At 35.0% G+C, this 14569-nt stretch overlaps 1 protein-coding gene across 1 annotated transcript; it reads left to right on the plus strand.

Annotated features, from left to right (window-relative positions):
• Window positions 1-6589: 6589 nt before the first annotated feature.
• Window positions 6590-7560, plus strand: LOC103728709 (olfactory receptor 150-like). Its single transcript, XM_008826670.2, is given in 2 exon segments — window positions 6590-6647; window positions 6650-7560. Coding segments are annotated over 2 exon segments (966 nt in total). The 5' UTR covers window positions 6590-6592.
• Window positions 7561-14569: the final 7009 nt, after the last annotated feature.

The raw sequence follows: 14569 nt of genomic DNA on the forward strand, positions 1-14569 counted from the left end.
GGATGAGAGTATGTGGGCTCCTGTGTGTGTGGGGGGGTAGGCTATGGGAGGGTGCCATTTGGGAAGTGGGTATATAGATGAATAGGATTGTGCGGGATGTTCTGTATGATATAAACACAAAAAAATCAACAAATTAAAAAATGTATTATATTTGAGGAGGAAGCATAAAAATTTATGACGTGTTAATTAGTAAAGGTGATAAACATTACCATTGAAATCTACCCGATGACTTTACATACACATGCTCCAAGAATCCAAGTGCAACCGATTATGACTAGTAACAATCAGATGTATACAGATTAGAGATGCATGCACCAAGAAATCAGTGTTAGTATAAAAAACAATGAGTCTTTCTGCAAGGAACAATATATTCTAAAATGAAATGGAGATTTTTTTTAAAGGTTAAAAAACTCATTTAATTTTATGTCTTACAGGGCTTATACTGAGTTCATTATTGTATGACTGTATTAATTCAACTGTGAACCTAGAAACTTGCACCCACTTGTGTAAGAGATGTACTCTTGCTCTGGAGTGTTTACTGAATATGTTAAAGCTGTAATGAAATGTTTCTTCTAATCATGTTGTTATTAAAATTTTTTTTAAAATAATGATAAAAAAGAGTCATTGTGTATAATCTACTCTTAAGGAATTGGAGATTGTGCTCCATTTGTTTGAGAGAAGTCTTAAATATGTTACTCAAAAACATTCTGTATTATATATTTGTCTCTTAACCTAATTTATTTATTTGATCATTTATTTGAATTCCTGTGGATTCATGGATATTACTTTTTGTTTTCATTTATATTCCATTATTGTTGTATTTATTTTATTGCTGAACTTGTATCAATCCTTTTCCAAACTGCTGTGTCAGTTTGATTTACTCAAATTTAGTTTTAATAGTCTGTTGCCTCCTGGCACTGAAGATGTTCTAAATTTCTTCTATTTTCCTTGCTTAGAATAAATATCCATTTCCCCAAGCATCTCTTCATGTATTTTTTGAAGAACAGTGTTATAAACCTAGTGCACCCATGAAAGTTGGGTGTGCTCATTACTGCTGTGGTTTTATAGCTTCTAATCTCTGAGCACACTAACTAAGGAGGCATCTGTATGTACTAACCTCTTTTGTACAGGCAACTATAAAACTACAATTTATATATATATATATATATCTTATAAGCTAAACATCATTAATATAAATTTTTACTACTCTCATTTAGCACAAAATGTTTCACTTTAGAAACTTCCATTGCTAGTCTGTAAACTTTCACATAAGAAAACTAGTTGCCACCATTCATTATTTACTGGCCCATGCCTCTTCCTTGCTTCTAGTGGTTTCAGTATTTTCTGCCCATACCCCCATAAAAAATCATCCCATTAACAATTTTATCAAATAAACAATTGCATAGTTCAGTGTATCTATAATTCTGAAATTCTCATTCATTTACAAAGTTACTTAAGTCAACAGGTTCTTGTCAGCCCCTTCACTGAGATAATGTATTTTTTTTTCAAGATAATAAAGAGACACATAAGGAATGACTTTCAATACTGATGAAAGATCACTATTTCTCCAAAGCAATTAAAAAGAAAATACCATCATCATGGCTTCAAATATTTTTATTTTCAAATGGGAAATAGTCAGTGAGGCACTATACAATCATGTCATTAGGTCTTAGTTCCTAGCCCTGAATGAACAGTTGCCACTATTTGAAAACAGAGAATTATGCTCCAGGGAGTTAAAAAGAGAGTAGCACACAAAGCATGATACAGGAAATCTTAATTGCTCTAACCCCTGAGCAGATCATCCCTAGTGATAGGAAGTCATCAGTGAATTTCCATCTATGCACCTTCATGACATCTTTTACAATTCAAAAATCTATGTAAAAGTGTGATCATTCTGGTAAGTACCTTAGAAGGTTATAAGGGGAATCATGACATTGGATTTTTAATATTAATGTGAACTACTCAGAAATTCAGATATGTGTTCTGAACCCATAAATAAGGAAGAGCCAGAAGGTTTCATTTTGTACCTCCAGAACCAATAGCATGAAGTATTTCATTTAAGCAGCACTTGACCTAGAGCTCACATACAACTGGGATGGAGGTTTCCAATAGGTAAAAAGTGAGTGTGTGAGTTCTATTTCTCCTAGAGACTTTCAACCTCAGAATGTGTGAAGGCCTTTTTGAGCTCTATTCTTCAGACCTTATAGGAATTTTCTAATGCTAGATAAAAATGATCATTCTTATTTTGGAACCAGTAATTCTTCCAGCCTCGTTTAATTCTTTAAGGTAATTTTACTGTTAACACACAGTGTAGCTCAATGTCTGTAATTCACTCTTCTAAAGGAACATACGAGAAATAAAATCCTCATTTTTATTACTAGTCACGTGGATACTATGTGTAAGTTACCTTCAAATGAGTCTTAAATTTTTGTGGATAATTCTAAGTATAAGGCATATCAAAAATATACCCCTTAAGGTAAATACAATTCACCAAGTTCTACTTATGAGATGTTCCTATCATGTCACTCATATTTGATACTCTTTTTCTTCAGATAAATTATTTTAAATTGGCACATTTGGTAGTTTTTTTTTAAATGCATAATCTGAACATGAGAACTTGTATGAGTTCCTCATATCATTCAGCTTATTTCTCCTCATCTTTCTACACTCATGTTTGTCTTTACAGTCTTTCATTGATGATGTTCTGGGCTGGTGCTATAACAAGTGTGGTTCTATGTACCTGCCCAGTCAGGAAATCATCCCACAGTCCACTTTGCTGTCCTCTGCTAGACTGGAACATTTTTATGAGCAGGGATTCTATGTCTTGTATCTCTCCATGCTTCATGTCTATAGAAACCTTTCTGATGATCACTCTCAAATGTTTATCAATCTATACTCACAGGCTTCGTGCTTCTTGTCTACAGAAACTCTCAAATGTTTATCACTCTACACTCACAGCCAGACAATATTGCTTTAGATCATAATCATCATGAAGGCATTCATTATAATTTTCTTTAATTTTCATAATAATTTGTGATATGCAAGTTTGTACTAGATTTTTAAGGCAAATGAAATAGGAAGTCAGAAAATAATTAGTCGAGATCCCCAAATCTGAATAGTTTTCCTTTCTTCTTAAATTTCTGTAACTGGAACTTAATGTTCTTCACTTCCAGGTGTTAAACAAGAGAACCAATGAGGGCAAAATATAATTAAATATTTGTTTTCTCTTGCAATGCTTAAATATACCTTGTATGCTTATCTAAGATCAATCTATGATCTATTAAAACAATAATAATGATAGAACAAAACTTACATATACTTTAGCAATCTCATGATAGTTCTGAGTCACCACTACATTCTTTTCTGTTCTAAAAATCTTAAGTGGAACAAGAAGACACTGTGCTAAATGAAAGAAGCCAGTAATAAAGGAAGGAAATACTGAATGTTCTCATTTATACAAAATAACTATAATGGTCAAACCCATAGAAATGGAGAAAATGATAATGATCATTAGGGGACAGGAACTGAGAAAGAAAGGGTAGATGTATTCAGTTGGTACTGAAACTCTTGAGGACAATATAGTTCCTACGGTTACACAAAACTTTAGACGTTGGATCTTGTATTAATCATTCTGATAAAACAATTAAGAATCAAAAAATGACACAAGGAAACTTTGAACGGCAACATAGATACTGATTAGCAATGTCATGATTGTTTGTATATGTCCAAACAGACCAATTGGTATATTATTAAATAAGTACATATAATCATATATCAATTGCATGTCAATAAAACTGTTAAAAAACAAACTGACTTTAACTAGGATGAATCAAAGGAAGACTAAGACAATGGATACAAGGAAACTTGTTTGAAATTCTCCATAAGGATCAAAGGTGTGCAACATTTTAGAGAATGTACCAGCATTAGTCTTCAGAGGAAGTTGGTTGCTCAGTGTATCTTAGAATCCTTCAACTCCTGTTAAAGCCATAAAGACTGAAAAAGAGATAGCAGAGCTTCTGAGACAGAACCCTTGTTTGCTATAATTGCCTTTACAGCATTGTTAGAAACAAGAAACAGACAAACAGTTGACTGGCAATGAAGATCATTGAAAATATGGAAAGATGTATATCTTCATCTGACTTATGATACTACAACAGAATGTCACAAATCAAATAATTCATAATGATCATAAATTTGACTCAAGTATTGGGTTGGGACAGCCATGGTCAAAGGACCTCATCTGGTAAGGATCTTGTTCCTGCACCATGTCATCCTAGAATCTGAAGGACAAGAAGCACATACACTAGAAAATGCAGAGGAGACTAAGCACATCCTTATCTTAGGCACTCACATATGTTAGGATCCTGGTTTGATTTATTGTCAACTTGACATAACCCTACAGTCACCTGGGTAGAGAACCTCAAGTGAACTGTCTAGCTCAGATTGGCCTGTTGCTATCTCTCTGAGAGACTGAATTGATTGATGATTGATATGGAGGGCCTAGCTCGCTGTGGGCTGTGGGCAGCACCATATTATGATCTAGGCAGGTGGGACTCGACTGCATAAGAAAGGAGCTCAGCATGAGCCAGTGAGCTACACAGTTAAGAACACAGGCTGTTGTTGCAGAGGATCCTGGTTCAGTTCCCAGCACCTACACGGTGGCTAACAATCATCATAATTCTAGTTCCAAGAGATCTGAGGCCCCCATGAACACTGAATAACATAAGTATATTTACATACATGTCAGCAGAACACTGATACACATAAAGTTAAATGAAATAAAACATTTTTTAAAAAAAGCAAGTATCAGGCAGTAAGTCACTTCTGGTTTTGCCTTTTTACACGATGCTCAGTGTTGCTTTGGCTAAGGTTGCTTTCGCTATCTGGGGTCATTGTGCTTCCATGTGAAGTCTAGGATGTTTTGTTTTGTTTTGTTTTGCTTTTTTTCTAATTCTGTGAAGAATGTAATGGCACTAATCACTCTTGTATGAGTTTTTGTGTGATTATATGTTTTCAGTTCTTGTGGTATGAAAATCCTGGCCCATATGGTAACTCCTGTTTAATATACTGAGGAATTACCCAATCGTTATATGGAAAGTCTGCATCATTTTGTCATCTCACCAGTAACTCCCAAGGATTCCAATATCTTTACAAACTTGCCAGTAGCTAACATTTTATTATAATCTCTCCAATCGATGTGAAAGGTTAATTCACTGTAGCTTTTATTTGAATTTCATTAATAATCAATTATTAATGCACATATTTTCAGGTGTTCATTGATAATTTGTCTATCTGCAATTGAAGAACCATTCAAATCCTCCAGTCACTTGTAAATGGATTATTTATTCTCTTAGTCATTAAGGTATAAGAATTACTTACACCTACTATTAGTTCTTCATAAGGTCTGTTACTTGATAATATATTTCTTATTAAGTATGTTTTCTTTTTATTTATCAATAGTGTCTTTTGAAGCATAATTTATTTTTATTTTCATGAAGCCCAATTTCTCTTTTTTCTATCGTCTCTGGTTCTGGCATGTTATTAAAAAAAACTACCAACAATTGCATGTTCACAAAAGTCTAGCATTATATATTTTCTAATATTGTTAGTTTGAGTTCTTACATTTGGCTTACATTTGCAGGGCTGTCATGATCAGCACACCATTACTGGCAATAAAAATATGGAATTTTTTCAGGGTTATACTGAAATTTTATGCCAGTTTGGGAAAGATTGCCAGTTTTAAAATGTTGACTCTTGTGACCATGACTATGGGGTATCCCATCAACAGTGTTTAAAAGTTCAGGTTCAATAACTTTTATTTCTTTGAATTAATTCACTCCTAGGTGTTTTATTATTTTTCATGATGTTGAAGTTGGATTTTTCTGTTTGTTATTTCCCTTTGGCCTTGTGTCCCACCTCCTTGACAGCACCTTTTAATTCATTACAAAATACTTTCATGAAGGTATCTTAGTATTTTCTAGTGTACAGAATTAATTCACTTACATGTACCAGTATTTTTATGCTTACTTTCCAATTTGGATGCCTTTTTGTTTCATGTACTTTCCTGATGGACCTAACTAGATTCTCTATTACAATTCTGTATAAAAGTGCAGAGTGTGCAATTTACATTGTTGATTAACTTATGGAAGTCTTTCATCTGTCATCAAGTGTAGAATTGTTTGTGTGTATATGTGATGGGTTTGGGATTTTGTGGTGATGCTTCTGTTACAGTAACATTGGGGAAAACATTTTTTTCTCTGTAGGGAGATTGGAAGAATTACGAATATGTCATAAAAAGTCCTGGTAAAATTCCATTAAATGCATTAAATATCTTCTTAGAATGTTCATGGACTGGGAACTAATGTACTATCAAAACACAGATCACAAATAGTGATAGATGTGTTTTATATTTCATTATAAGTCCCATATCTGGGGAATTTTAATATCTTAAACTGGTGACTTGTAAGAATAGCTGTCAGAAAACTGAACCTGACAAAAATACACTTGAATAATCTATACACCTCAGTACGTGATAAAATAATAAATATCAAACAACATATTTTCTCTTTCTACATAGAATTCCCAGAGGAAAATGTTAGGTGGAAATCACTCCACAGTGACTGAATTCATCCTTTCTGGATTAACAAACTAGACCTGCAGCTGCCCCTCTTCCTGCTCTTCCTCAGAATCTATGTGGTCACAATGGTGGGGAATTTGGGCATTATCTTCCTGATATTATTTAGCTCCCATCTGCACACCCCCATATACTTCTTCCTCAGCAGTCTGTCCTTCAATGATCTCTGCCATTCTGCTATCATTACTCCAAAAATGCTGATGAACTTTGTGACAGAGAAGAATGTCATCACCTACCCAGGATGCATGACTCAGCTCCACTTCTTCCTTGTTTTTGCTATTGCAGAGTGTCACGTGTTAGCTGTTATGGCCTATGACCATTATGCTGCCGTCTGTAACCCCTTGCTTTACAATGTTACCATGTCCTACCAAGTCTGTTCTTGGATGATGTTTGGAGTATATAGTATGGGATTGATTGATGCCATGGCCCACACAGTCTGCATGCTAAGAGTGCATTTCTTCAAGGCAGATATAATAAACCACTATTTCTGTTATCTTTTTCCACTGCTGGAACTCTCTTGTTCCAATACTTTTATTAATGATGTAGTAGTTCTGTGTTTCAGTGTTTTTAATATCTTTTTTCCACCCTTAACCATTGTGAACTCTTATATTTTCATCATTGCCAGCATCCTCCGTATCAAATCTGCTGATGGCAGGTCCAAAGCCTTCAGCACCTGCAGCTCCCACATGTCAGCTGTTGCTGTCTTCTTTGGTTCTCTGGCATTCATGTACCTGCAGCCATCCTCAGCCAGCTCCATGGAACAAAAGAAAGTGTCATCTGTGCTTTACACTATGGTTGTGACCATGTTGAACCCCCTGATCTACAGTCTGAGGAATAAAGATGTCAAGACTGCTCTAAAAAGATTCCTTAAAAAACATAATTCTCATGAGAAGGATGATTTTTTTATTAAAGATTCAGAATTTTAGGGTGGCTGGTAAATAGTTCATAGCCCTATGTACATCTACATTTCATGCAATTACTTCTAGCACTGTTTATTATGATGAACATTGTCCAAAGTCAGGACCAGATTCATCAGATGAGTCACATGGAGGACAGCATGTCTTCAGGAGGCTTCAAATCCATCTTGTCATGGTAACATGAATCACATTAAAAAGTTTTTCAAACTTGTAAAAGCTCTCTTGTCATTGGTTATGTTTATGTATTTGGAACAATTATGTTATTCAAGATATATTTATTTCAGAGTAAACATATTTAGTCAGTATCCTTGGTAGTCTCAATGTTCTGTGCAATAACTGACCTTTTAATGACATATATATCTTTTTATTAGAGAGTGATATCATTATCTTGGAATAAAAAGTTTCTTCATAATTATGACATAAATACAGAAACATAAAAGACATACAGAATTGCTTCTATAAATATACAAAGCTTCTTTTTAAAAGTAAAACTTCATTGAGAATTTCACATCGCCCTTGTATAGTCCCACCAACCTACCTTCATTCCCCCCTTCTCCCTAAGTCCTGCTCTTCATTTTCATACTGCCATCATGACAAAGCTATTGTCTGAATGGAATCCTAGACTATGTAACCTTTCAAGAATGTGGGTTTTTTTTATCTCAGCATACTTTTCTTGAGAGGCATTCACATTGTTTCATGTATTAGTATTTCCCTCCCCTTTATTGCTGAATATTATTCCATTATATGAAGCTATAGCCACTCACTGAAGCATTTTGATTGTTTCCAGTTTGGAGTTATCACAAATAAAGCTGAAGTAAACACTCATGCACATAAATGGAAATTTTCATTCCTTCAGATAAGTGCCCAAGAGTATAATTATCAGGTTATATTGTAAGTACCTGTTTGGTCTTATAGGAAGCAACCAAACTATCTTCCAGAATATTCTGTACCATTAACATTGGATATGGAAGACTGATGCAGTTTGTTTATTTCATATTATCTCCTTTTGAAATATTGTTTATCTTAGATAAACTCTTACCAGCTTGTGAATATTTTATCCTTCAATTTGCTGAATGTTGTGATAAAGTGATGTCTATACTTAAAAAAAACACAAAGCTTCTATGTTATATCTATAAAGGAAAAGATAATCTAAAATGAGAAACACAAAGGAAATATTCTCAATTCTTATACTTAATGCACTTTGTAATATATAAAATATAATGATTTCATATGCATTTACTTAAATAAATTAGAAGAATGAAAAACAACAAAAAACTATTGCAAAGAAATTGCCAGTTTCATTTAGAATTACCATAAAAGGCTAATAGAAGTTTGAACTTGCTAATTATTTGCTAAATAGAAATTTTTAACTGTGATATATCACATTTTTGTACAACAGGCAAATCTTTATATGACTGTGAATATACAATGTTTGCTAAAGTGTGGAAGAAAACAGGATAATTTATACATTGTTGGTAAAGTGATACAATTTTAAGGATATATCTATAGTTAATGACATATATTTCTAAAGATTTCTGAAAGTATGATCTCCAAAATAAATAAATTTAGCATAATGTAAAATATGCAAAATATAATGCCTAATCTTTGCCAAGTGTATGGGATTGTACTAATGAACATGGAGTATTATAATGAATTAGCTCCTACCCACAAAGAAGGTTGTTGGCCTTAATAATAGTGCCAGGTATGGGCTCCATCTTTTGAAGCAGGTCTTAAATTCAATTTTTTAAAAGTGGTTGATTACTCCAATGACATTTCTGCCACTACACACAAATGGACATGTTTTATCTGGTTTTTCAGTATTATAGCTCATAGTATTCACAGTGAATATGGTTGGTTATTGTATTTCTTCTCTGATAGTATATATTGCAACTTCCAGCACTACAAAAGCTAGCCAATAGGGATAAATCATCCAGGTCAGTACCAGCTTTATTTCTCTGTGTTCTATGACTCAAGTATATAGTGTCTTCAGCAACAGGGTCATATGTCAAGTTCTGGAAGGTAGCCAAGAATTTGGCAAATACCCTGTAATGTTGGCAATCTATGGAACCTCATTTGCCAATAACTCTAACAGAGGTTACCCATTCCTGGTATATGGAGTGTGGTATGATAGGACAAGTTAGAGGACAGAATCCCTATGTATATTCAAAGAATCCAGGCTTATGTTGACGCCCTCGATCCCTCTTGGCCCCGATTCCCAACTGCCTCCTGAACCTTGGCACCCAGACCAAACCTATTCCTCAGTCTGGTTCCCTGGAACCCTCAAGGCCTGTTCCCACCCCACCTTTCCTTTGCATACCTGAATCAGTCTTCATCCCTGGCCAGCCCAACCCCCAACTTCCTTATGCCAGTATCTTTCCTGAGTAAGTTTTACCAGGGCCCTCTGCACCTTGACTCCCACAACCTCATTCACCCTGCCAGCTCCCCTACCCCATCTCTCCTCTTAGCATGGGCACTGGCCCATTTCTTCTCTTGGCACCCCAGACCTAGGGACTACCCTCTTGTCCCAGACTCCCCACTGCCTCCTGATCTTTGGCACCCAGACCAACCCAATTCCTCAGTCTAGACCCTGGAGCCCCCAAAGCCTGTTTCCTCTCCCACATCGCCTTTGGATACCTGAGACTAGTCTTCATCCCTAGCTGTCCTACCCAAACCTGGATTCCTGAGACCAGCCTCATTCCCCAAATGCTTGGGAGTCCTAAATCCTACCTCTGTCTAGCAATCCTTCCTAACTGTACTGTGCCGGCTGACTAGAGGGATCTAGACCTTAGGAGAAAGCTTGAGAGTATCTGATCCTCATCTGACTTGGGCCTCTGTGAACTCCCAAGCAAAAACCATCTGACCCCTCCAATATAAAATCCAAAAAGAGAACCTAAAGCCTAGACCAACCAGCTTTTCATGCCCAACAAGTAAACCACAAAGGCACATAAAGTTTACAAACAGAAGCAGACCTAAACTCAACAAAGAAAGGCTTAAGTCTCACACAAGAATCAGAAACTACAAAAGAAATCCACATGTCAAAGTCAAAGTGAAAAAATAATAACATGAAACCCAAAAGATATATCCCCACCAAGGAGCAACAGTCCTGTACAGGAGTACAATGATAACCCCCTAGAGATAAGACAGGACATGGAATACAAAATAAGAATTATAAATATGATAAAAAGAATTCAGTGAATTTAAAGAACACACGAGCAAACAAATCACAGAACTGAAAGAAGATAGGGATAAAATTCTGAATGAATTCAGAAAAGAGAAATATTGAAGAATGCTCAGGCTAAAATGAAGAAGGAAGCGAAACACTCAATAAGACAATTAGAAATGACGGGAGAAAGTCTCACCAATAGGATGAATGAAATGGAAAAGAGAAAATCAAAACTGTAAGATAAAATGGAAGAATTAGACCACTCAAGCAAAGATTATGAAAACTAAGGAAACACAGACTGGAATGTGCAGGAATTGTACAACACTATAAAAAGATCAAACTTACAAATCATAAGCATAGAGGAAGGAGAAGAATCTCAGGATAATGGTATGGCCCAGATCTTCAACAGGATTATAGAAGAAAATTTCGCAAAATTAAAGAAAGACATGCTCATACAAATAAAAGAAGCACACAGAAAACCAAATAGACAGGACCAGAAAAGGAACTCTCCACGGCACATCATAGTAAAAACACTAAGTGTACAGAACAGAGACAATACTGAACTGCAAAAGAGAAAAAAGTCACATATAAAAGGAAACCCATTAGGATTACAGCTGATTTTTCAGTGCAAACTATGAAAGCCAGAAGAGCCTGGACCAAAGTATTCCCAGTTCTAAATCACCACAGATGCCAACCCAGATTACTTTACACAGCCAAAATGTCTATTATAGTCAAAGGGGAAAGAAAAACCTTCTATGACATAAATAGTCTGAAAGAATTCATGTCCAGAAAACCAGACCTTCAGAGAGTTCTTGAAGCAATCCAAAGAGCTGAAGAAACGAATGACTATATTCAAGGGGTAATGGAAAGAAATTTAATGAAGGTATAACTGTGGAAATGCATAGTTACACCAAGAATGTGAACATAAATCAAAAGAATCAATAAACATCTTTAAGTAATAACTTTAAATATCAATACAGAATAGTTGAATGGATTAAGAAACAGAACCCATCTTTTTGTTGTCTGCAAGAAACCCATCTCATTTTCAAAGACAAGCACTATCTTTCTTTAATTTTACTTTTATTATTTTATGTGTATGCATATATTGCCTACAAGTAGATAAGTGGACCCATGTTGTACAATGCCCACAGAGGTCAGAAGAGGCTGTTGGATCTCCTGGGACTGGTGTTATGGAAGTTGTTAGTTGCTACGTGGGTGGTGGGATTCAAACCCGGGTCTTCTGTAAGAACAAGCAGTGTTTTTAACAGCTGAATCATCTCTCTGACAAGCGCTATCTTAAGGTAAAAGGATGGAAAAAATATTCCAAGCAAATGGTACTAAGAAAAAAGCAGGAGTTACAATTCTAATATCTGTCAAAATAGACTTAAAACTAAAACTAATCAGAAGAGATAAAGAGGGCCACTTCATTTTGATCAAAGGAACAATTTACGGAGAACACATTACAATCATGAATATATATTCACCAATCTCTGGTGCACCAAACTTCATAAAAACAGTACTACAAGACATTAAGACCCAGATTCATCCCAACTCATTAATAGTAGGGGACTTCAATACCCCATTGTCTCCATTAGATAGGTCAGCAGGACAGAGAATTAAGAGAGAGACGTCTGAATTAAACAACACCATACATAAAATGGACCTAGCAGACATTTACCAAATATTCCTCCCAAGCACCAAAAAATATATTTTTTATTCAGTGCCCCATGGAACTTTCTCCAAAATCAACCACATACTGGGACACAAAACAAGCCTCAACAAATACAAAGAGATTGAAATAATTCCATACATTCTATCAGACCACAATTCAATAAAGCTTAAAATCAACACCATAAGATACCCTAGTAACTACAGGAACACATGGAGATTTAACAACACACTCCAGAATGACGAATGGATCAAAGGAGAAATTAAGAAAGAAATGAAAGTATTCCTAGAATTAAATGAAAAGGACAATACAACACAACAAAACCTCTGGGACATGTTGAGACTTGTCCTTAGAGGGAAGTTTATAGCTCTAAGTGCCTACATTAAAAAATCAGAAAGAACACAAATAAACGACTTAACATTGCAACTCAAGAAACTTGAAAATCAACAGCAAATGAAAACCAAACCAAACAGACAATAAGAAATAAGATAAGTCAGAGCAGAAATTAATGAAATAGAAATGCAGAAAACAATAAAAGAATCTACGAATCCAAGAGCTGGTTCTTTGAAAAGATAAACAAGATTAACAGACCCTCAACACAGTTAACCAAAAGAAGGAAAGAGCACCCCCAAATCAACAAAATCAGAGACGAAAAGGGAAACATCACAACAGACACCAAAAAGATCCAGAATATTGTAAGGGAATACTTTAAAAACCTATATGCTACTAAATTTGAAAACCTAAAAGATGAGTATGTAAAAGCATGAGAACCACTAAAACTAAACCAAGAAGAGATTAACAGCTTAAAGGGACCCACAACAAATAAGGAAGTTGAAACAGTAATACAAAACCTCCTGACTCAAAGGAGCCCAGGACCAGATGGATTTACAGCAGAATTCTATTGGACATTTAAAAAGATCCATATCCAGTACTACTTAATTTATTCAAAAATATAGAAATGGAGAGAAAACTTCCAAATTCCTTCTACAAAGCTAGCATCACTCTAACCAAAGCCAGGTAAAGTTACAACTGTAAAAGAAAACTATAGACCCATATCCTTAATGAATGTAGATGCAAAAATTCTCAACAAAATACTTGCAAACCGCATACAGACACACATCAAAAAGATCATCCATCATGATCAAGTCAGCTTTATTCTAGAGATCCAGGGATGGCTCAATATATGTAAGTCAATAAACATCATTAATCATATAAATGGATCAAAGACAAGAACCACATGGTCATCTCAATAGATGCAGAGAAGGCCTTTGACAAAATTCAACATGGATTTATGTTCAAAGTCCTAGAAAGAATTGGACTGGAGGGAATATACCTCGACATAATTAAAGCCGTATAGAACAAACTCAAATCCAACATCATTCTAAATGGAGAAAAACTGGAAGTATTCTTTTAAAATCAGTAACCAGACAAGGCTGTCCACTATCTCCATTCTTTTTCACTATAGTGTTTGAAACTGTTGCAAGAGCAATAAGACAAGAGAAGGAAATTAAAGAGTGATAACTGGAAAAGAAGAGATCAAATTATCCCTTTTTGAAAATGACATGATATTATATCTAAGAGATACCAAAAATTCCACCAGAAAACTCCTAGAAATGATTAACACTTTCAGTAAAGTGGCAGGTTACAAAATTGATCTACAAAAGTATGTAGCATTTCTATATACCAATAAGCAATCAGAGAAACAGTACATGGAAACACTCCCCTTCACAATAGCTGCAAATAAATAATAAATAAATAAAAATAAAACATCTCAGAATAAACCTGACCAAAGACATTAAAGACCTCCACCATGTAAATTTTAAATCTTTAAAGAAAGAGATTGAGGAAGGCACCAGAAGATGGAAGGACCTCAACAGGCTCATGGAGTGTAAGAATTAATATTATGAAAATGACCATCCTACCAAAAGCCATTTATAGATTCAATGCAATGCCAAGCAAAATCCCCATGACATTTTTCACAAAATTGGAATAAACCATCCTAAGATTCATTTGGAAGCACAAAAGACTTCAGAGAGGCAAAGCAACCCTGAACCCTAACAGCAATGGTGGGGGGATTATTATACCAGATTTTAAACAATATTGCAGAGCTATAGTCATAAAAATAACATGGTATTGTCCCAAAAATAGACCAATAGATCAATGGAACAAAACGGAGGAACCAAATA

Source organism: Nannospalax galili, unplaced genomic scaffold (assembly GCF_000622305.1).
Source record: "Nannospalax galili isolate Female #2095 unplaced genomic scaffold, S.galili_v1.0 scaffold1852, whole genome shotgun sequence".
Taxonomy (NCBI): domain Eukaryota; kingdom Metazoa; phylum Chordata; class Mammalia; order Rodentia; family Spalacidae; genus Nannospalax; species Nannospalax galili.